This window comes from Muntiacus reevesi, chromosome 4 (genome assembly GCF_963930625.1).
Source record: "Muntiacus reevesi chromosome 4, mMunRee1.1, whole genome shotgun sequence".
Lineage (NCBI taxonomy): Eukaryota > Metazoa > Chordata > Mammalia > Artiodactyla > Cervidae > Muntiacus > Muntiacus reevesi.
The window spans coordinates 62,809,292-62,831,950 of record NC_089252.1 but is presented as its reverse complement, the minus strand read 5'-3'; the positions used below and the strand labels follow the sequence as shown (position 1 = coordinate 62,831,950).

The 22,659-nt window shown below is 44.2% G+C and overlaps 1 protein-coding gene across 1 annotated transcript in view; it reads right to left on the bottom strand.

Moving 5' to 3' along the window:
- Positions 1-22,104, bottom strand: part of CMC1 (C-X9-C motif containing 1) — a 76,717-nt gene extending 54,613 nt beyond the window's left edge. Inside the window, exon 1 of the mRNA XM_065932905.1 lies at positions 21,916-22,104. Within this exon, the coding sequence (XP_065788977.1) occupies positions 21,916-21,934 (19 nt within the window). The 5' untranslated portion in view covers positions 21,935-22,104. The remainder of the gene's footprint in view (positions 1-21,915) is intronic.
- Positions 22,105-22,659: the final 555 nt, after the last annotated feature.

Below are 22,659 nucleotides of genomic sequence, written 5' to 3'. Positions count from 1 at the left end.
TGTAACACATCAAAATTCCTGTGATGCAGCTAAAACAGTACCGATAGAGAAACTTGTAGCATTAAAAGTCTACACTGGAAACAAGGATGGTCTTTAAATCAATGACTTAAGCTCCCACCTTCAGAAATCAGAAAAAGAATAGAAGAAACACAAGAAAAGAAATAATATAGATTTACGTATAAATCAATGAAATGGAAAACAAAATGATCAAACAAGCAAAATGATGGAGGAAAGCAATGAAACCAAAGCTGGTTTCATTATTATTAAAATTGATAATATTATTAAAATTGATAAACAACCTAGTCAGGAAGGTTGCTCAGAGGGTAACGCGTCTGCCTGCAATGCGGGAGACCTGGGCTCGATCGCTGGGTCGGGAAGATCCCCTGCAGAAGGAAATGGCAACCCACTCCAGTACTCTTGCCTGGAGAATCCCATGGACGGAGGAGCCTGATGGGCTACAGTCCACTGGGTCGCAAGGAGTTGGACACGACTGAGTGACTTCACTTCACTTCTAGCCAGGAAAAGAGAAGTCACAAACATCAGCAATGATACACCTTTTATATAATAATAATGTATTTAATTTGTAAATGTAGGCCAATAAATTTGACGACAAAGATGAAGCAGACAAATTCCTTGAAAAACACAAATAACCAAACCTAACTCATAAGGACATATAATCAGTATAGCCCTATACCTATTAAAGAAATTGAATCTATAATCAAAAGTTTTTTCATAAAAGAATTCCAGATTCAGAGAGCCCTTACTGGTGAATGTGATCAAACATTTAAGAAAGAAATAATATCAATTCCACATAAACTCCTTCAGAAAACTGCTCTGAAGCCAGCATTATCATGACACCAAAGTTAGACAAAGACATTACAAGAAACCTACAGTCCAATATACCATCATGAATACTATTGTAAAAATCTTAACAAAGATGAGCAAATTGAATCCAGCAATAAAAAAAAGGATAATACTTCATGACCAGGTGGGGTTTATCCCAGGATTGCAAGAGTTACTTTTCAAAAAATGAAGAAGTGTAATTCATTATATTAAAAAACATGGTTATCACAATAGACACAGAAAACATATTTGACAAAAATCTAATATCCATTCCTAATTTAAACTTCCATAAAGTAGGAACTGAAGGAAAGTTCCCCAACATGATAAATGGCATTTATAGAAAAAACCTACTGGTGACATCATTATTTAATGCTGAAATACTGAATTTTTCCCCCTAAAACAGGGAACGAGCTAAAGTAGGCTGTTCTTACCACTTTATACCAGCATTATACTGGGTATTCTGGCCAGTGTAATAAGGCAAGAAAAATAAAAGGCTTCTAGATTGAAAAGAAAGAAATAAAACCATAGTTAACTGAAGGTCATATGATCATCTATATAGAAAATCCAATGGAATCTATAAAAAGTTACTACAACTAGTAAGTGAGTTTAAGCAAGTTTCCAGACACAACATTAACATACAAAAATCTAATGGAAATGACATAAAAGTCAGAGGACTAGAAGATAATTCAATAATTTCCAAAGCTATAAAATAGAAAATGGCTTTTTAAAAAATGAACTAAAAAAAAAAAAAAAAATGAACTGAAGCTCATGAATCTGGAAGACAAAAAAAAACCAAAAACACAATTTAACATCGAATTTACCAGTCTCAAAAAGAGGAAAGAAGAACTGCAAGGTTGAAAAAATATTTGAATAAACAATGACTGAAAGTTTTCCAAATTAGTGAAAAGACAGAACCCTGTCAATTCAATAAAGCAGTTGAAAACCCAAAGAAATACACACCCAGACAAACCATACTTATACTTCTGAAAATGAGAAAGAAAAGTCATCAAAATATCAGAAATATAGGGGAACAAAAATTCAAAAGACAAAAGGATTTCTCATCAGAAACACAGAAGTCAGAAGGAAGTGGCATAGTATTTTCAAGTCCTAAAAGAAAAGCACTGTCAATCAAGAATTCTATCACCAGTGAAAATATTCTTCAGGAATGAAGATAAAGACAACTCACATGAAGAGAAGCTAATTTCCTGCCAGCATACCTATTCTAAAAGAATGGCTAGAGGAAGCTATTCATATAGGAAGGAAATATTAACAAAAGGAAACTCAGAACAACAGGAATGAAGAAAGGGCAACAAAAAGGGTAAACACAGTAAACTATTTTTTTCTTGAGTTTTAAAATTTATTTTTGACAGAAGCAAAAAATATAGCATCCTCAGTATACACAGAGGGAATATTAAAGATGACTTCATTGTAAAGGGGATAGGGTAAAGCAACTTTAGTAGTAAGATATCTATGTTCTATTTGAAAGATAAAATGTTGATTCGACTAGATTGTGATGAGCTATGTATGCATAAGGCAATCTTCCCAACAACCACTAAAAAAAGTCAAAGAAATACATTCAAAAACACTATAGATAAACCAAATGGAATGGAGTCAACCAGACAGTAATAACAGAAAGATAGCAGGAAAATCTCCCGATACCTGGAAATTAAAAAATACCCTACTGCTAAATAATTCGTAAGGCAGAAGAGGAATTAAAGAAGACACTGACCTGAATGACAATGAAAGCACAGCATATCAAAATGTGTGAGGCAAAGCTGGAGCAGTGCTTACAGGGACATTTACACCATAAATGCTCATAGGTAAAGGCTCAAACCCCTACAGATGACCCATGAACAACATGGGTTTGAACCTGAAGCCCCTTACAAGGAGACTTTTCCAAACAGAGGTAACGTGGTATTACACAGTGGCAGTTGCTTGGACCCACTACATTTTATTAGGACAGCATTATTCAGATAGCAAAAGTAAAATCATTTTTTTTTAAGTATCCTTCAAGATACTGTTCATCTTTCATTAAACTCATTTCTATTGGTAAAGGTATCTTTTCATAAATAACCTAATTATTTATTGCTGGTACGTAGGCGTCCCAGGTGGGGCTGGTGGTAAAGAACCTGCCTGACAATGCAACGCAGGAGAAGTAAGAGAAATGGATTCGATCCCTGGGTTGGGAAGATTCCTTAGAGAAGGAAATAGCAACCCATCCCAGTATTCTTGCCTGGAAAATCCCAAAGACAGAGGAACCTGCTGGGCTATAGTCCTTGGGGTCACAAAGACACAACTGAGCACACACACACATACAGTCTTGATTGAATTGATTGAATCAATACAATCTTGAAAGTGAAGCATTAGTGGCTCTGTCGTGTCTGACTCCTTGCTGCCCCATGGACTGTACCCTGCCAGGTTCCCCTGTCCATCGAATTCTCCAGGAAAGAACACTGGAGTGGACTGCCATCCCTTCTCCAGGGGATCTTTCTGACTCAGAGATCAAACCCAGGTCTCCCACACTGTAGGCAGATTCTTTATCATCTAAGCCACCACAGAAGCCCCGTACAACTTTACTGAACTCTAATCTACTCCTCTGCCAATAGACTCTCTTCCGACTGCCATGCAGGCAAGCATAAGGATAGCTCTGCATTTTCCCTTTTAATCCTTCCTGTCCACACCTTTCAGAAGAAGAGTGAGTAGCAGCCAGCAGCGCCTGCACGTTGGGTGTTCCAATTCTGTGTAGAATCTCCGCAGTTACCCTGATTTTGAGATCTGCGCATGACTTTCCTCTCTTATCTCAGTGTTGTTCTGGTATCAAAGTTACATAAATTAGGGACTTTTCTTTGTATTCTCTGAAACACTGTACAAAATAAAGACTATTCCCAGTTCTCTGAAAGTCTGACAGAAACCACCTGTGATGGTCAGCTGTATGGGTCAATTTGGCTAGGTGCTAGTCCCCAGTGACTCAAACAAACACTAATCCTGCTCTTGCTGTGAAGGTATTTTGCAGATGTGATTGAAGGCTATAATCAGTTGACTTTAAGAAGAAAGAAAAGAAAGAAAGTGAAGCCGCTCAGTCATGTCAGACTCTTTGCAACCCCATGGACTGTAGCCTACCAGGCTCCTCCATCCATGGGATTTTCCAGGCAAGAGTACTAGAGTGGGTTGCCATTTCCTTCTCCAGGGAATCTTCCCAACCCAGGGATCGAACCCAGGTCTCCCGCATTGTAGGCAAACACTTTACCGGCTGAGCCAACAGGGAGTTAAATTTATCCTAAAAACTCTCGGTGGGCCTGATTCAATTATTTGAAAAGCCTTCAGAGCACGATTGAGATTTTCTGAAGAATTCCACCTACAGACCACAGCTTCGGCTCATGTCCAGGAGTTCCAGGCCTGCCCTTCTCAACACTCTGCCCTGCACATTTCAGACTTCTCAACTAGCTCCCCCAGTCAATCACCTACCTATATCCTGCTATGTGCATACGCATCTATGTGTATGTGTGAGTGTATGTGAAAGATGAACTCCCCGGGTCTGTAGGTGCCCACTATGCTATGGAGAAGAGTGGACAAATAACTCCAGAAACAATGAAGAGATGGAGCCAAAGCAAAAACAATGCCCAGTTGTGGATGTGACTGGTGATGGAAGTAAAGTCCAATGCTGTAAACAGTAATACTGCATAGGAACCTGGAATGTTAGGTCCATGAATCAAGGTAAATTGACGGTGGTCTAACAGGATATGGCAAATGTGAACATAAACATTTTAGGAATCAGTGAACTAAAATGGACTGGGATAAGTGAATTTAATTCACATGATCATTATGCCTACTACTGTGGGGAAAAAAATCCCTTAGAAAAAATGGAGTAGCCCTCATAGTCAACAAAGTCCAAAATGCAGTACTTGGGTGCAGTCTCAAAAACAACAGAATGATCTCTGTTCGTTTCCAAGGCAAACCATTCAAAGCACAGTATTCCAAGTCTATGTCCCAACCACTAATCTCAAAGAAGCTGAAGTTGAACAGTTCTGTGGTGACCTACAAGACCTTCTAGAACTAACAACCAAGCAAGATGTCTTTTCATCATAGGGGACTGGAATACAAAAGTAGAAGTCAAGAGATACCTGGAGTAACAGACAAGTTTGGCCTTGGAGTACAAAATGAAACAGGGCAAAGGTTAACAAAGTTTTGCCAAGAGAACACACTGCTCATAGCAAACACCCTCTTCCAACAACACAAGAGAAGACTCTACACATGGACAGCACCAGATGGTCAATACCAAAATCAGACTGATGATATTCTTTGCAGCTGAACATGGAGAAACTCTATACAGTCAGCAAAACAAGACTGGGAGCTGACTGTGGCTCAGATCATGAACTCCTTATTGGAAAATTCAGACTCAAATTGAAGAAAGTAAGGAAAACCACGAGACCATTCAGGTATGACCTAAATCAAATCCCTTATGATTTACAGTGGAAGTGACAAATAGATTCAAGGGATTAGATCTGATAGATAGAGTGCTTGGAGAACTATGGACAGAGGTTCATGACATTGTACGAGAGGCAGTGATCAACACCATCCCCAAGAAAAAGAAAAGCAAAAAGCCAAAATGGCTGTCTGAGGAGGCCTAACAAATAGCTGAGAAACGAAGAGAAGTTAAAGGCAAAGAAGAAAAGGAAAGATATACCCATTTGAATGCAGAGTTCCGAAGAATAGCAAGGAGAGATAAGAAAGCCTTCCTCAGTGATCAGTGCAAAGAAATAGAGGAAATCAAGGGAATGGGAAAGACCAGAGCTCACTTCAAGAAAATTAGAGATACTAAAGGAACATTTCATGCAAAGATGGGCTCGATAAAGGACAGAAATGGTGTGGACCTAACAGAAGCAAAAGATATGAAGGTGGCAAAAATACACAAAAAACTATACAAAAACAATCTTCATGACCCAGATAACCACGATGGTGTGATCACTCACCTAGAGCCAGACATCCTGGTGTCCGAGGTCAAGAGGGTCTCAGGAAGCCTCACTAGGAACAGAGCTATGGAGGTGATGGAATTCCAGTTGAGCTATTTCAAATCCTAAAAGAATCTGTGAAAGTGCTGCACTCAATTTGCCAGCAAATTTGAAAAACTCAGCAGTGACCACAGGACTGGAAAAGGTCAGTTTTCATTCCAATCCCAAAGAAAGGCAGTGCCAAAGAATGCTCAAACTATTGCACAATTGCACTCATCTCACATGCTAGCAAAGTAATGCTCAAAATTCTCCAAGCCAAGCTTCAACAGTAAGTGAACAGTGAACTTACAGATATTCAAGCTGGATTTAGAAAAGGCAGAGGAACCAGAGATCTAATTGCCAACATCCGCTGGATCACAGAAAAAGCAATAAAGTTCCAGAAAAACATCTACTTCTGCTTTATTGATTACACCAAAGCCTTTGACTGTGTGGATCACAACAAACTGTGGATTCCTCAAGAGACGGGAATACCAGACCACCTGACCTGCCTCCTGAGAAATGTGTATGCAGGTCAAGAAGCAACAGTTAGAACTAGACATGGAACAATAGACTGGTTCCAAATCGGGAAAGGAGTACATCAAGGCTGTATATTGTCACCCTGCTTATTTAACTTATATGCAGAGTACATCATGTGAAATGCCACGCTGGATGAAGCACAAGCTGGAATCAAGACTGCTGGGAGAAATATCAATAACCTCAGATATGCAGATGACACCACTCTTATGTCAGAAAGTGAAGAGGAACTGAAGAGCCTCTTGATGAAAGTGAAAGAGTAAAGTGAAAAAGTTGGCTTAAAACTCATCATTCAAAAAATGAAGATCATAACATCCGTCCCATCACTTCATGGCAAATAGATGGGGAAACAATGGAAACAGTGATAGACTTTATGTTCTTGGGCTCCAAAATCACTGCAGATGGTGACTGCAGCCTTGAAATTAAAAGACGCTTGCTCCTTGGAAGAAAAGCTATGACCAACCTAGATAGCATAGTAAAAAGCAGAGACATTACTTTGCCAACAAAGGTCCGTCTACTGGTTTTTTCAGTAGTCGTGTATGGATGTGAGAATTGGACTATAAAGAAAGCTGAGTGCCGAGGAATTGATGCTTTTGAACTGTGGTGTTGGAGAAGACTCTTGAGAGTCCCTTGGACTGCAAGGAGATCAAACCAGTCCATTCTAAAGAATATCAGTCCTGACTAGTCATTGGAAGGGCTGATGCTGAAGCTGAAGCTCCAATACTTTGGCCACCTGATGTGAAGAGCCAACTCATTGGTAAAGACCCTGATGCTGGGAAAGACTGAAGGCAGGAGGAGAAGGGACAACAGAGGATGAGATGGTGGGATGGCATCACTGACTTGAAGGACATGAGCTTGAGCAAGCTTCGGGAGTTGGTGATGGACAGGGAAGCCTGGTGTGCTGCAGTCCATGGGTCACAAAGAGCAACTGAACTGACCTGACCTTATGTGTGTGTACCAGGTTTTCAGGCTTTGTGAGTATGTGTGTGTCGGAAAGGGTTAGTCGCTCAGTCGTGCCTGACTCTTTCCTACCTCATGGACCATAGGCCACCATGCTCCTCTCTCTGTGGGATTCTACAGGCAAGAATACTGGAGCATGTGGCCATTCACTTCTCCAGGGGATTTTCCTGACCCAGGGATCGAACCCAGATCTCCTGCATTGCAGGCAGATTATTTACCCTCTAAGCCACCAAGGAAAGCCCCACGGTATTCACAGAAAGACTTTTCTCTATTGATCAAGTTCTCTGAAGGTTTTTTATTCATTCTTGAGTCGACTGCAGTTTTCAGTAAGTTGGTATTTCTCAAGGAAACTATCCATTTCATCTAAAAATTCAAAATAATGATATAGAAATGTTCACATGACTTTTTCTCTTTACTACCCTTATAACTGTATCCCAGTTTTTACTGCCTGCCAGGGGGTCAACAAACTTTCTGTTAAGAACCAGAGTGTAAAATCTCAAGCTTTGTAGGCTACAAACCATCTCTGTCACATATGCTCCTTTTTTCTTCTTTTCCAAACAACCCTTTGAAAATATGACTAACCATTCACAGCCTACAAACCTTACCAGATTCTGCCCAGGGCATAGATGGTTGGAGTCTGGCCTACACTATTGATCCATGGGTTCTCTTCCTTAGTTTCACCAGAGCTGCCGTAAGATGAGAAGAGGATACTGGCACACAGAAGGAACTGCCGAGTATGGGGAGCGAGGGGAGGACTGAGAAGGCGGCCCTGGAGGCGCCGTGGGGCTGTGGGAACAGGGCGGCCAGGAGGCGGCGAGGCGGGCGCCCAGGGTTTCGTGTCACGGTGACATGAGGTGACCACTCACCAAGGCAGGGAGACGAAAGAACTCCAGCGGGAAGGGCAATTCTGAGTGGGCAAACCGAATGTGAGGTTCCCACGAGACACCCTGTGAGTGGAAAGCTGGTACTACTTGGAAGAAAAATAAAACTGGGGTCATCTCCACACACTTCTTTCTCCTCGTCTATAGTGCAAACCATAGTATAATGCAGGAGACATGGATTTACATGGAGGGTCCCCTGGAGGAGGAAACAGCAACCTGCTCCAGTATTCTTGCCTGGAAAATTCCACGGACAGAGGAGTCTGGTGGGCTACAGTCCATGGGGTCACTAAAGAGTTGAACATGACTGAGCATGCCCACATGCACGCACAATTTACAGTATAACTACTGAAGAGATCAGAAGAAACACTTCGACATGCGGATCTAGTTTATATAATCAGCTTCAGAATACGAGCTCTTCCCTTCACTGACACACCTATAATCTAGACGACTTATCTACAATGCGTTCTCATGAATCCACTCTTTCTCTTCACAACTTGCAGTGTTCCTGAAACATTTTTTAAATGTGTTTTAAGAAGTCCTTCTGATCATTCGTCTAAAACCTCCTAAGGCAAAGAAAATTATAGAAACATATGAGTGTTGATCTCGATTTTCCACACTCTTGGTGTTAAATCTCTGGCAGACCAGTGGTTAAGACTCTGCTTACACTGCAGGAGACACAGGTTCTATCTTTGGTTGGGGAACTATGATCCTACATGCTGAGCAGTCAAAAAAAAAAAGGCTTAAAAAAAAAATATATATATATATATATATAAATTCTGCTAATACTTGGTAGCATACTAATCATTAAAAGTCAATTTTTAATTAATTATGATTCTGTACGTACTTCAAAGTTTCCTTTGATACTACAAATATAGATATGGTACTTTTTATTCACAAAATTACAGGGTGATTCCCTCAGTGTCAATACGCTACATAGATGTTATACATCCGCACCAAAGCTGGCAAAAAAAAAAAAAAGAAAATCGAATTATGAGAATTTGCTACTCTACAGGCACATGAATTTATACTGAAATGAAGAATCAGAGTAACACCACCAGGGCAAATTTTCAAAGCTCCAACTCCTTGACATCCTATCACCACCCACAAGCCAGCTTTTGCCCTTTTCACTGGCTGGCTGAGACGGCGCAGACTCTGCTGGGGGCTCACGTGCTCCTGCAGCACAGCCACCGGGGACCACACAGAACCACCGAGAGCCCACGAGACAACGGTGACAGCTCGGAGCACCACAGACCCTCCCCCAGAAAGAGCTGGCCTCAGGGCGCAAGGGATGCCTCTCAACACTGAAGATGTTCTAACTCAGCGAATGTAATTGTTGTTTAGATAATGCCACCTTTTTTTGTTTTTTGGAACCTCCTAGTTGCCTTTATTTGTTCTTGCAGACATTAACATGATGCTGTTTACGCTGTAGGAAAAATCAGAAACATGCTTGTAGGAAATGTGTAAAGGTGTCCTTATCAGCAACGGTTTCTCCTTTAGGTCTGTCTTCTGTAATGACGGGCCCCAGGGAGATGGCACTGCACACCATTCAGCAGGACCGGGGCTGGCCAGACGCACCTTCACCCTATGCGCGTCACACCAGAGCCCTCGAAGACTCTGGTCTTCGTGCTCGAGACACTCCTGCCCCAACCAGACCTCCACGTCCCCTCCAGCTCACTCACACCCTCTGCTACAATGACAAGGTAAGATGAAGAAGGCGTGGAGGGGCAGGGGGACCAAGACCAGGAAGACATAGACAGGGAAGATCTGTGTCTCATCCTCTTTCCTTTAAGCAACACTTGAATTGACAAAACAAAAAACAAACTACAGAGTAGGAAAGATTCTCCCCCCAACAGTCCAGCTGCCTCCGGTTATGAAACCTCAAGACAAAGGCCAGGAATGCCCTTCAGTCTTCTAAAAGCCCCTCAGGTTCAGTACCTGGATTCCTTTTTGCACAGAAAAATGTGGAGACTCTAACAGAGGGTAATAACCCAGGGGCAGGTTCCAAAGTTCTTCCAGGACCCAACCCCTCCCCTAGGGCGGTGGTCTATTTCAGGGGACTTCAGTAAACTAGGTCCCAGAGCTTCCAAAGGCCTGGTGAAGCCTGCAGGAACTCTTGGACAAGAAGAACGTTGGTTTCAGAAGCATCGTTTTGAACAAGCAAAATTCAAAACTTCACAGATCACATTTCTTGATCAGAAAGGAAGCTCAATGATTCCAACCAGGAAGAAAACTATTTTAGAAAAGGCAAAAGGACTGATTTATCAGCTGGCCGAAAAGTACCTTCGCGGAGAGTAAACATCAAATATTAGGTCAGTCAGTGACCAGAGAACTTTTTATAATCTCGAACTCACAAGACCCGGAAAGCACATCAATGAGGTAGAAGTGCCTATTTCTGCTCAGCTTCTGGGTCACACACGCCAACGTCCCACCATCGCTGTGCCACATCTGAGCTCCTCCGTGCTATCAGCTCCCACTGGTAGTAACCACCACGTTCACACCACATGTGCCCAGTTCCCAAAAGCACCTATTTCTTGGACCTCAGATTCTGCAGATTGTGAGGTGTGAAAACTTCCTCTTCCACCCACGTTGTTTTAACCAAGATGAGGCCAGAAAGGGACATCCCGTCTCAAAGCATACCGAAGCAGGAAATCGGCTTATGCAAGAAGACCTGCCAATTTTAGAAAAGCGCTGCGATCTCCGCTGTGGCCATAATGCCTTCAGTGAAGAGGTTTCACATTTACTTTATTTGGTAAAACTTCAAGACTGTCTTTTGCTATGGGCACAGTTTCCCACTGATAGCTAATAGGAAATCAGTCATGTTACTATACGAGACATGTTCACGTTAAGTAGACATTTAAGAAAGGAACACACGATGGCACACCTGGGCCTCCCAGCAACACACCCCTCACTCACGCACCTTCCCTCCGATGCCCGTCTGGGACACGGTGGGCTATCCCCACACCGACGAGTGCTCCTCAGTGGCTTCTGGCCATCCTAGCTCTCCTGGTCCTTCTCCTCCATCTCTCAACAGCTCGTAAAATGTGACAAAAAACATGGACCATTTTGATAATAGAGCAGGGGAATTATTTTTATATTGAGAGTTTACTGACTTACTTCAAAGACTCAACGCTTGCTCAAACCAGTCACGTTTTTTTAAATCAGGATACAGGTGCTTTACAATGCTGTGTTAGCTTTTCTGCTGTACGGGCGCGTGAATCCGGCACATGCATACAAACATCCCCTCCTTCTGGAACCTTCCTCCTAGCCCTCATCCAGCCTCTCCAGGCCATCGCAGAGCATCAGGCTGAGCCCCCTGCTATAGAGCACCTTCCCACTAACCGTATACATGTCAACGCTAATCTCCCAATTTGTCCCCACCCTTCACCTCCCTGTGACTTCCCACGTGGTGCAGTGGCAAAGAATATGCCTGCCAATGCAGGAGACGTGGGTTCGATCCCTGGGCTGGGAAGATCCCCTGGAGGAGGAAATAGCAACCCACTCCAGTCTTCTTGCCTGGAGACCCCCATGGACAGAAAAGCCTGGCGGGATACAGTCTATGGGATCGCAAAGAGTCAGACACGACTGAGCAACTGAGACAGACAGACAGACAGACAGACACAGACACAGACACACACACACACACACACACACACACGGGGTCACACATCCATTCCTTAGGTCTGCGTCTCTATTCCTGCCCTGCAAATAGGTTCATCTGGGCCATTTTTCTAGATTCCACATACACATGTTAAGAAACGGTATTTGTTTTTCTCTCTCTGACTCCCTTCACTCTGTATGACAGTCTCTAGGTCTATTTACAACAGCCAGGACATGGAAGCAACCGAGATGTCTACAAAAAGACAAATGGATAAAGAAGATGTGGTACATACAAACAAAGGAGTATTACTCAGACATAAAGAGGAATGAAATCGGTTCATTTCTAGAGACTCACAACATCTTTCTCAGGATGGCCTTTAGAGCCAGGCTGAGTTAAAACTACAATACAACCTTCTTGGGGAGCAGTGTTCCCCAAGGAGGGTCATCTACTCCCTTCATCAGATTGCCTCTGGCTAACTATGGCCAAAATTCAAATTCACGTTCAAAACAAAAATTTACCAAAATGAGAATATTAAGATAATAAGATATTAAGATAAATATTTAAGATATTAAGATAAATGTACTGTAGAGGTTGAAGGCAAATTCTAAGAGTCTTGCAAATATTCTGAACAATGGTAATACTAAAAACTGTATAAACACTCCCAGAGCAAGCTCTGCTCCGTTCCCGCCCAGGCAACCCCACAAGGCTCTGTCTTTAAAATTGGCGCTTTTTATGCTGTGTTCCCAGTGCTGCTCTCTATCACCAAATCTACTTGATCCACATTTTCAAGAATCTGTTAGCAATTCAAGTCCCACCAGGATCAGAAGTTCAACTTAAAATTTCTATTGTTTAAATCCTAATTCTGCCATCCCAGTGGTTATATTATCCTCCTTGGCTAAAAAATCAATCAATCCATCAGACAATCGGCTCAGATTTTACTTACGGAACGAAGGGCAAAGTGGAGGTGAAGGGATCGTTTTACAAACACCGTCACAGGCAGGGGTGGGTGTTGTGAACCCAAGGCTCAGAAGGCACAGAGCGATCTTGCAGCACCATGCATCGAGTAACTAGGCGAGTCAGACTCTGCCTCAGTCGTCTGCCTTTACTGTCCATCTCCCGCCTTTTATTTTCTGTATGAAGGCTTACTCACTTAACATCATCCAAAGTGCTCCCTGACCCCAGCACCTGAAAGTGATTTCTCCTTCCACTAACCCCATGGTGTTTCACACATAAACACGATGGCTCTAATCACACACACACTCAGAATAGCATACTTCCTACAAAAACTTTCTTCTCTTGATCAGTGGTTGCCAAGGACCAAACTGTGTTCCTACCACCATAGAATTCACAGAAGCCCTAGACTCGAAATGACTCTAGTTGGAGAGGCGATTAAGGTTACATGAGTTGACATGTACGTACATTATGTGTATGAAAGTGTGTTAGTCACTCAGTCGTGTCCAACCTTTTGTGATCCGATGGACTGTAGCCCACCAGGCTCCTCTGTCCATGGAATTCTCCAGGCAAGAATACTAGACTGGGTTGCCATTTCCTTCTCCAGGGGATCTTCCTGACCCAGGGATGGAACCCGGATCTCCTGTATTGCAGGCAGATTCTTTGCCATCTGAGTTATCAGGAGAGCGCACATGGGTAGGGCCCTAATCAGATAGGTGGCCCTGCTAAGAACGGGAAAAACCAGCAGCTGAATCAGCCAGCACCTTGACCTCAGGCTGCCAGCCTTCCAAACTACGAGAAAATAAACATTTATTGTTTAAGCCACCCAGTCTATAGAATGTTATTATGGCAACCCAAGAGGATGGAGATAGGATTTGGTAATAGAAGTTGTCAATTCTGGCTGCACCTAACAACCACACCTGATGTCTGGGCCCCACTCCAGACCAGTTAAATCAGAGATGCTGGGTAACATCCAGGAACCGGTATTTTTAAAAGTTTCCCAAATAATTATATTAGATTCTAGATTAAGAACCACTGAATGAAATATAACTATAATGAGGTCTGAGACCACATCTCATTAACCTCCATAATTCCCTCCTACTCCTAGTATAAGGTAAAAATTCAGTAAACTATGTAATAAGTGACACATATGTGTAAAATTTCGATATTTGATAGTCATTATACTAACAAATAGTTGAAAAAATATATTTATTCATTTGATATTCATTCTTCTAGGAAACATGAGGTGCCCACTATCTACCAATTATCAGGCTAGGGATTGTTGATACACTGATGTGCCCCATTCTGCAATATAAACATCTAAAATTGTCTTTTAATTACTCATGCTTAGGGCTTCCCTGGTAGCTCAGATGGTAAAAAAGCCTGCAACGCACGTGACCCAGGTTCAATCCCTAAGTCAGGAAGATCCCCTGGAGAAGGAAATGGCTACCCTTTTGCCTGGAGAATTATTCTTGCCTGGAGAATTCCATGGACAGAGGAGCCTGGTGGGCCACAGTCCAAGGGGTCGCAAAGAGTCGGACACAACTGAGTGACGAACACACAGTTAATTAAAATCTGGAAAACCTCCCGGTAATAGTTCTCCAGCAAAACACAACGCAGGATTGTTCTTAAAAATGCTTTCCCTCAATCTCTCTACTTAAAAATGTAAAAGTGTACAAGGAGCTGGCTGATGCGGGTAGAAGGTTAACTTGGGAATCAGTGTTTTCATTTGGGCACATTCTGTGTGGCCCACTTGTATCAAGCCTAGGAGATTTCTACAAATAAGGTAATAACACCCTTCAGTTCCGTTCAGTCACTCAGTCGTGTCCGACTCTTTGCAACCCCACGGACTGCAGCACGCCAGGCCTCCCTGTCCATCACCAACTCCCAGAGCTTGCTCAAACACAGGTGCATCCAGTTGGTGATGACAGCCAACTATTTCATTCTCTGTTGCCCCCTTCTCCTCCTGCCTTCAGTCTTTTCCAGCATTAGGCTCTTTTCCAATGAGTCAGTTCTTCGCATCAGGCGGCCAAAGTATTGGAACTTCAGCTTGAGCATCAGTAACATGCCTAGAGATAAATAACCACACTAATCCAGTCAATAAAACATGAGCTTTCTGTGCTGAGTCTGGAAGCCCTTGAGACCACCTGCAAGTATTTAAACACACACAAGTTTAAGGCTTGAAGCAGCCTTCGGTGCTACATCTTACTGGTACACCTTAGCTGATACATCTTACTCTCCCTCCCCGTCATCCTCAAATCTCAGAATATGCCATTCAGAATTCCTTAAGGGCGTGAGGTTACTAGCAAAGTCTGAAACACCTCAGTCCTACTCATTCCCAAATTCGATTCGGTGCTGTCTGCATAACAGTACAAAGCCTACCAGGGCCAGTGGAGAATCTCCTACTATCTAGGTGTAATTAACTGGCCTATCCTTTCCCTAAGCTAATAAAGTTAAAGACAGAACCATATGAAAGATACTGTTCACCAAAGAAGTAAATATTCCTTCACATCCGATTTTTCTTCATCTCGCAAATTATTTGATACACGTAGCTTTCATTTTATTTCTCAAAGAAAAAATTCTAGATTTAGAATGAAAGAAACTCCACACACTGGTTATTTGACAATTTGGTGGTTTTTAAAATTCCACATATTAATTTTTTGTTAAAATATTAAAATAAAATAAAGACTGGAGGCAGTGACATCAGGGAAGGCCTTCTATGAAACTGATTTCAAAAAGGAATAAGACAGATGTGAGGGTGGGACAGAAAGGGAAACATTCTAAAGAGAAGGAACAGCATGCCAAAGACCTAGAGGCAAAAAGAAAAAACAGAGAGCACAATTTCGCATCTGTTATCCTGTGGATGGAGGATCCACTATCCATGGGGTTGCAAAAGAGTCAGACACAACTTTGCGACTAAACAACAAAGTATATCTTAGGCCAGTGTTACCTAAACTTTTTTACCACAATCCCAGGATACTCTTGGACACAGTACACACGTGTATTTTCCTATGTGCGGAGGGGTCCTCCTTCCTACCTGACTTGCCCACCTGATTCAAACTCTCACTGCGCATACTAAAGTTCCTAACAGTCTCAGATTAGTTATTTACAGGCTGGAACAACAGACTGGTTCCAAATCAGGAAAGGAGTACATCAAGGCTGTATATTGGTCATCCTGCTTATTTAACTTATATGCAAAGTACAGCATGAGAGATGCTGGAATGGATAAAGCATAAGTTGGAATCAAGACTGCCGGGAGAAATATCAATAACCTCAGATATGCAGATGACACCACCCTTATGACAGAAAGCAAAGAAGAACTAAAGAGCCTCTTGATGAAAGTGAAAAAGGAGAGTGAAAAAGCTGACTTAAAACTCAACATTTAGAAAACTAAGATCATGGCATCCGGTCCCATCACTTCATGGCAAATAGATGAGGAAACAATGGAAACAGTGACAGACTATTTTTTTGGGCTCCATAATCACTGCAGATAGTGACTGCAGCCATGAAATTAAAAGACGCTTGCCCCTTGGAAGAAAAGTTATGACCAACCTAGATAGCATATTAAAAAGCAGAGACATTACTTTGCCAACAAAGGTCCGTCTAATCAAAACTATGGTATTTCCAGTAGTCATGTATGGATGTGAGAGTTGGACTATAAAGAAAGCTGAGCGCCAAAGAATTGATGCTTTAGAACTGTGGTGTTGGAGAAAACTCTTGAGTCCCTTGGACTGCAAGGAGATCCAACATAAAGGAATCAGTCCTGAATATTCACCGGAAGGACTGATGCTGAAGCTGAAACTCCAATACTTTGGCCACCTGATGCGAAGAGCTGATTCATTTGAAAAGACCCTGATGCTGGGAAAATTCAAGGTGAGAGGAGAAGGGGATAGAGGATGAGATGGTTGGATGGCATCACCAACTCGATGGACAGGAGTTTGAGTAAGCGCCGGGAGTTGGTGATGGACAGGGAGGCCTGGGGTGCTGGGGTCCATGGGGTCAGAAAGAGTCGGACATGACTGAGCGACTGAACTGAACTGCTGGTGTCTCTCCCCATAGCAGAGATGAAGGAAGACGAGAGCCTGCAACCTCCCCAGCACCACGCCTGGGCTGTGGGTGGTAGTACCTGGTAGTTTTCCTTCTCCAGGCTCCTCTCCCTCCTCCTGAAGTGGGCAAGGGCTGACAGGGAGTCACAGAGCCCAATTCCAGAAGCTGGACAAGCCCCCATACCACACCCTTATTCAGCCTCCTCCCTTCAGCTCCCTCCCTTCTCTCCCTGGAAGGTTTGTGCTCCAAGAATCAATCCCTGCGCATGAAAAACTCACGCGGTGCCCAGGGGCCCACATATTGTGCTCCAAGACCACCCAAATGAAGGAACCAGGGCTTGTCTGAAACATGAGTAATCCTGTGGCTGGGCCGGGGAAGTACCAGAGGGGCCAGGGCTTTCTGTGTGACAAGTGAAGGAAACGCTCAAAAAAAGATGGGAGCATGTCACAAGGACCCAGAAGCTGGTCTGAAGGAACTCGAGGTGGCCAAATCTGGGAAAATGTGAGTACCAAAATATTTACAGTGACAAATGATACACCACTGAGAAGACAAATTACTGAATCCATGCCAATAATCATGCCAATAGTATCAATAAGAAACAAGTGTTTTCTTGTTTATAGCAAAGTGTCAACAACTGTCTAACGGAGAGATAACCATCTAAGTGGAAAGAATGCTGGAGGTAGAAAATCATTTTGCAACCATCACAGGAAAGACTGAATCCGGCAAAAACCATCAACAGAGGCTCCATCACAAGGAGTTTTCTGATGAGGAATGGACATCCGCATAGCCTTCAGTGGTCTCCGCGCACCAGGCCATGCTAAGTCACTTCAATCGTGTCTGGCTCTGCAACCCCATGGACGGTCGCCCACCAGGCTCCTCTGTCCATGGGGATTCTCCAGGCAAGAATACTGGAGTGAGTTGCCATTTCCTCCTCTGAGGGATCTTCCCAGCCCTGGGATCGAACCCATGTCTCCTGTGACTCCTGCACTATAGGCAGATTCTTAACCACGGAGCCACCTGCGAAGCCCACAGAGTGCTTATTAATTACAGGAGAAGAAAAACAGCATAGAAACTGGGCAAGACGCTGGCTGGGTGGTCAAAGTTAGAACCACTCACAAGCAACAGACCTCTGTCCAGTGCCTCCAGGTCTGACAGCTCAATGCAGAGGGTTCAGCTGACATCTCGATCCCCATCTGATCAAAAGTCAGATCAATGCACAATGAAGAATTCTACTGTCACTCCCTTCCCTAAGCACTCGCAGTGTCTCCATGCTATTCCTGGATAAAATCCAAACCCCACAAACGGGTTTAAGAGCCATTTCGTGATCCACGGCCCAAACCCCGGGGCCTCCACACATGCGCCTCTGTGACCTCAAAGCTTCTCTCTCCTTTGTGCTCTCTGCTTGTGCCAGGGCTTTTCAATTTCAGAGAACAATTTAAGGTTGTTAAATTAATCAGATGAGGCAAACAAAAACAACGTATTTTCTAGTAGTGGCAAACAAGCTTTGACCTTAAAAATTTATAAAAGGTGGAAGTCACTTTTACCTCTGAACCATGAGTATAATTTGTGTCTAACAGGAAACTAAAAACAGAGAAGCAGTTACAAACTAAAATAATTTCTAATCAACTACATAATAGTATTTTTTTTCCTACATATTAATCACACAGTGCTCAGGAAAAAAACAGAAACAGATTCTCCCAACCTGTTTAGCTGTCTAACTCAGAGTGGACTTTTCTAGCGACTAAGCGCTGGTATACCTACAGCCCATCTACCTCCATCTCCAGGGGAACCACTGAAAGAACCCCTGCAACCTCTAAACATTCCCAGAGTTACCAAGACGCCATCCTCCCAGGATACACACACTTGAAACCTCTACTCATGGGATGTCATGAAATTCCTGGTCCCACTTTCTACCCTGAGCCTGCTCACTACCCATTCCTCCCCTGAGTAGGTTTCTGGAAGAAAACACCCACGGAGGGAGCCACAAATGGCCACACATGCACTCAAAGAAACGTCTCTCCTGCTGCCCACTGCGGACTGGGCAATAGATGGGAAGGGAAACCCTCTACCCAGCTCAAAGAGGAAAGAGTAGAAGAAAAATGGGGCAGAAAGAACTCTCTTCTAGTTATTAGAAAAAGTAAGAAACTCCTCAGGCCCAGGTTCCTGTGAGTTGTCACCCGGGACTAATTATGTCAAATGATTTCTCTGAACTCTGGAAACAGCAAAGGCTTCACAGGTGTCCTTTCAAAACTGGGTTATTTTACAACTTGTTAGGGGCAGAGGTTAAGTTCTAGAACTCTGTCCAATCGAAACAGAAATAATTTCTAACCAGCGGAAAGACAACCCCCAAATGACAGTTCATAGCCCTATTTAAATTAATCAGCTTTTACCTAAGCCAACGATCTATGACATTTTCTATGTATCTACCATTTCAATGTTTTTCGAGTATTTTTTATATTTTATGTAGTGGTCCCCTCACTACTGAGTTGGAGAAAATCTTCAACAAATATCCACTTTGTATCACCATAAGTAATCATTTTACTTTTCTGGAAATCCTACTTTAACAAGTACCACTTGAGCTACAGTCCATGGGGCTCCAAAGAGTTAGGCATGACTGAGCACACACATCCTTAGAAGACAGGCTGTGCTGTTCATGTGCATGGTTTGTAATCTACATAAATGGTGTTGTGCTATAGATTTGATTTGGTGATTCCCTTTTATCTTTAAAAAAAAAAAAACAGGTGTCACTTGTAACACTGTTTCTACACATGATCAATAAACAACCTCTAAAATTTCAATCACCTCAGTTTGACTGGATTTTTCAAATATATATAGTACATACAATATACATACTGTATACTTAAACTGTTTAAGTCCTTTCATAGGAGAATGACCTAGACTGTATATTTCTTGAATCATTACTGCACTATCAAAGGTCCCACTTAGGGCTAAAGATGCAAGGCAAACTTCCCTGGCTGCTAAGAAAACGGGAGCTGAAGGTCAAGTCAATAAACCCGGGAGAGTTCAGAGCCCTGGCAATACTCTGCAGGTTAGAACTCCCCGTGGGCTATTTTAAATCACCAGAGGCTTGGGCAAAGTAAGTCTGAACATCTGCTAGTGCAAACAGCTACTAGTATTTTTTTTTAATTTCCCTCTCTCCTCAGTCGCCTTCTCTGAAGTGTTTTGCACTCTCCAGCTTTTTCTCTCCACATTCAAACAGTAAGAGAAAATAGAGGACAGAATTATGGCTGATAAGCTTCCAAAGAGTGTCATTACCTCAACATTAACAAAAAGGGAAATTGCTTAAATAAAACTACATTTAACAGTAAGTATGCATTGCTGGGTTCAGAGTTTTTTGAGAAAAATGGACCATACAAAGTTAGTTTAAATGCTGGTGCCAAATGTAAATCAAACTTGTATAAAGATTTTTAAAAATCTAACATAAACCAATGGGAAAATAGATTTTGCTACATAAGCTTCATCTGGCATATCTACTCATTTAGTAAGAAACATACCACTGTGTACTGTAAGAAGCAAAACAAATATCAAAACATGACTCTATGCTTCAATCTATGAACCAAACACAAGTTAACTTTAAAAGAGCAGACCTCAGTATATTTGTATTCTGGAATCTAAACAAAAACATTTTTCAAAACTAGTCCTAGTCGCTGAGTTCGCTCTCTAACTTTCCATTCCAAGCTTGTTTCCGAGTCTACTTTTGTCTGAGTTTCCAATGGTTATCGTGTTGTTAGATTTGACCATCACCAGTCATCCAGTTGAAGAGCCTAGGAATTCTCTTTGTGCCTCCCTTCTGCTCACATTTTTCAATGAAACAGCGAGTTCTGTCAATTTCTCCTCCAAAACATCTTCTGAAGCTTTGTATTTCTCCCCATTTTTTTCCCTAATACTATCCCAGGCCAACACATATCAACACATTTGGCCTGAAGCACTACCACTGTGTCTTAACCTTCTGCTCATGGCCCCTCTACAAGGCAACCACCACTACCGGAGGGGTAAAGGTATAAATTGTATCATGTCACTGCCTTCTTTAAAAGCCTCCACAGGTTATTGTTAACATCAAGAAAAGTCCAAATGCGCACTTCTCAGGGCCTTCCGGCACTGCAACATGTAGGTTCTATCTACTTTCCCGGCATCTCTGCTTATACATCTCCTCCATACTCAGGACCTCGATCCAACCCAACAGTTAAAGCACTTGGACCGTGGAGCGCGTAGCACTCTGGTTCCTTCCCTCTTTCCAGGACAGCTTCCTCTGGTCCTGAAGATGCCAACTCACACGAACCTGCCACCTAAAGTGGTCCTCTCTTTACCATCTATACCTCCGACACCGCTTACCTTCCTCATAACGTTTACCACTATCTGTAAAAGTGTGTGTGGTGCGCGGGGGTGGTGGTGGTGGTGATGTCTTTCCTTGCACCCCTAGAACACAAGATCTAGCCCAAGCAGGGGGCTTTCTGTCCTATAGACCAGTTTCCCAGGGCCTAGAAGAGACAGCGAGTTCTCAACAAGTATCTGTCTACTCCATGAGGCCTGCACGTAGGACTCTCTAAGTCCCAGCCGGACTCGGCTCCCCCAGCCGAGAGACAGTCTACTTCCTTCTCCTCGGGCCCTCAAAGAGGCTTCCCCCTTCTGGCTCTGTCTTCCAACCTCCTCCCAGCGCCTTGAGTTTTCACACGTATAATACTGATACGAAGGGAATGTCCCAAAGGCCCTCAGCGCTCCCTGCAGTCCAGCGAGCATCGGCGCCGGGTGCCGAGGGAGCCCTGCGGCGGTGTCCCGTGGCGGCGGGCGCGCGGAAGTCACGGGGAGGGACCGGCTCTCTGGGGCCACTTTCCAGCGGAACGGCCCCGCCCTGGTCAGTGCGTTCGAGTCGGACCACAGATACTAAAGGAGCCTGCGACCCCAAGGGCCCAAAAGAATGGCGGCGAGGCAGGTGAACACTCGCAAGCCCCGTCAGCCCGCGGCCCCCACCCCAGCGCCGAGCGCCCGCGGGCCTGGACGCGTGAGGGCGGGGCGGCCTCGGCGTCGCGCCTCCCAGCCCGCCCCGCCCCCTTCACGCCCCCCGGGCTCCGCGCCCCCGCCTCCCGCGCCTTACCTGCGGGGTCGAGCGCCATGTCCACGCGCAGGAGGCGGCAGCCGCGCGGCCGCCCGCGAGAGTGGCTGGGGCGGGGCCTGCACGGGAGGCGGGGCGGGGCGGCCCACGGAGCGAGAGGAGGAGCGCGGCTCCCTGCGCAAAGCGAGGCGGCCCCGGCGCCTCTTCCTGGTCGCGACTTCCGCCGCTCGCCGCGCCTGCGCACTCCAGACCCCGTCCCTAGCCGCGTGACCCGAGCGGAGGGGCTCGCCCGAGGGAAGCCCCGGGGCGGGGCGGGGCCGCCAGGAGCCCGCAAGCGCGCCGGGCGCGAGGCTTGGAGCCGGGTGCCCGACGGTGTCTGTGAGGTGTCCGGCGGGGACCCGCACCCCGGAACGACTCCATTCAATCCCAAGCCTCTCCCAGCATTCCTGCCTTCGACCCTGAGAAGCCAGCCTGCCCCTTTGTCTGCGCTTCGTTAACGTTGTTCATTCAGAAGTATCGTGCCGTGCCTGCCAGGTTCTGGCCTCGGTTCTGAATACTAGGGGGAAATGACTGGATAAAAAGGAAATCTCTAATTCCGAAAAAGCACAGTGTTGGTGAGGAAGCCGGTGAGAGCAGTGCGCTGCTAAATGCGGCGAGCAGTTCTTCGAAGCGGTGCAGCACCTTGCATCTTGCTCCCGCCCCGACCCCCACCCCCACCCCCATCGGACGCCTGTGCCTCTCCTGGAGGTTACAAGTAGGAAGTGGGCGCAAGGGGGTACCTCTGTC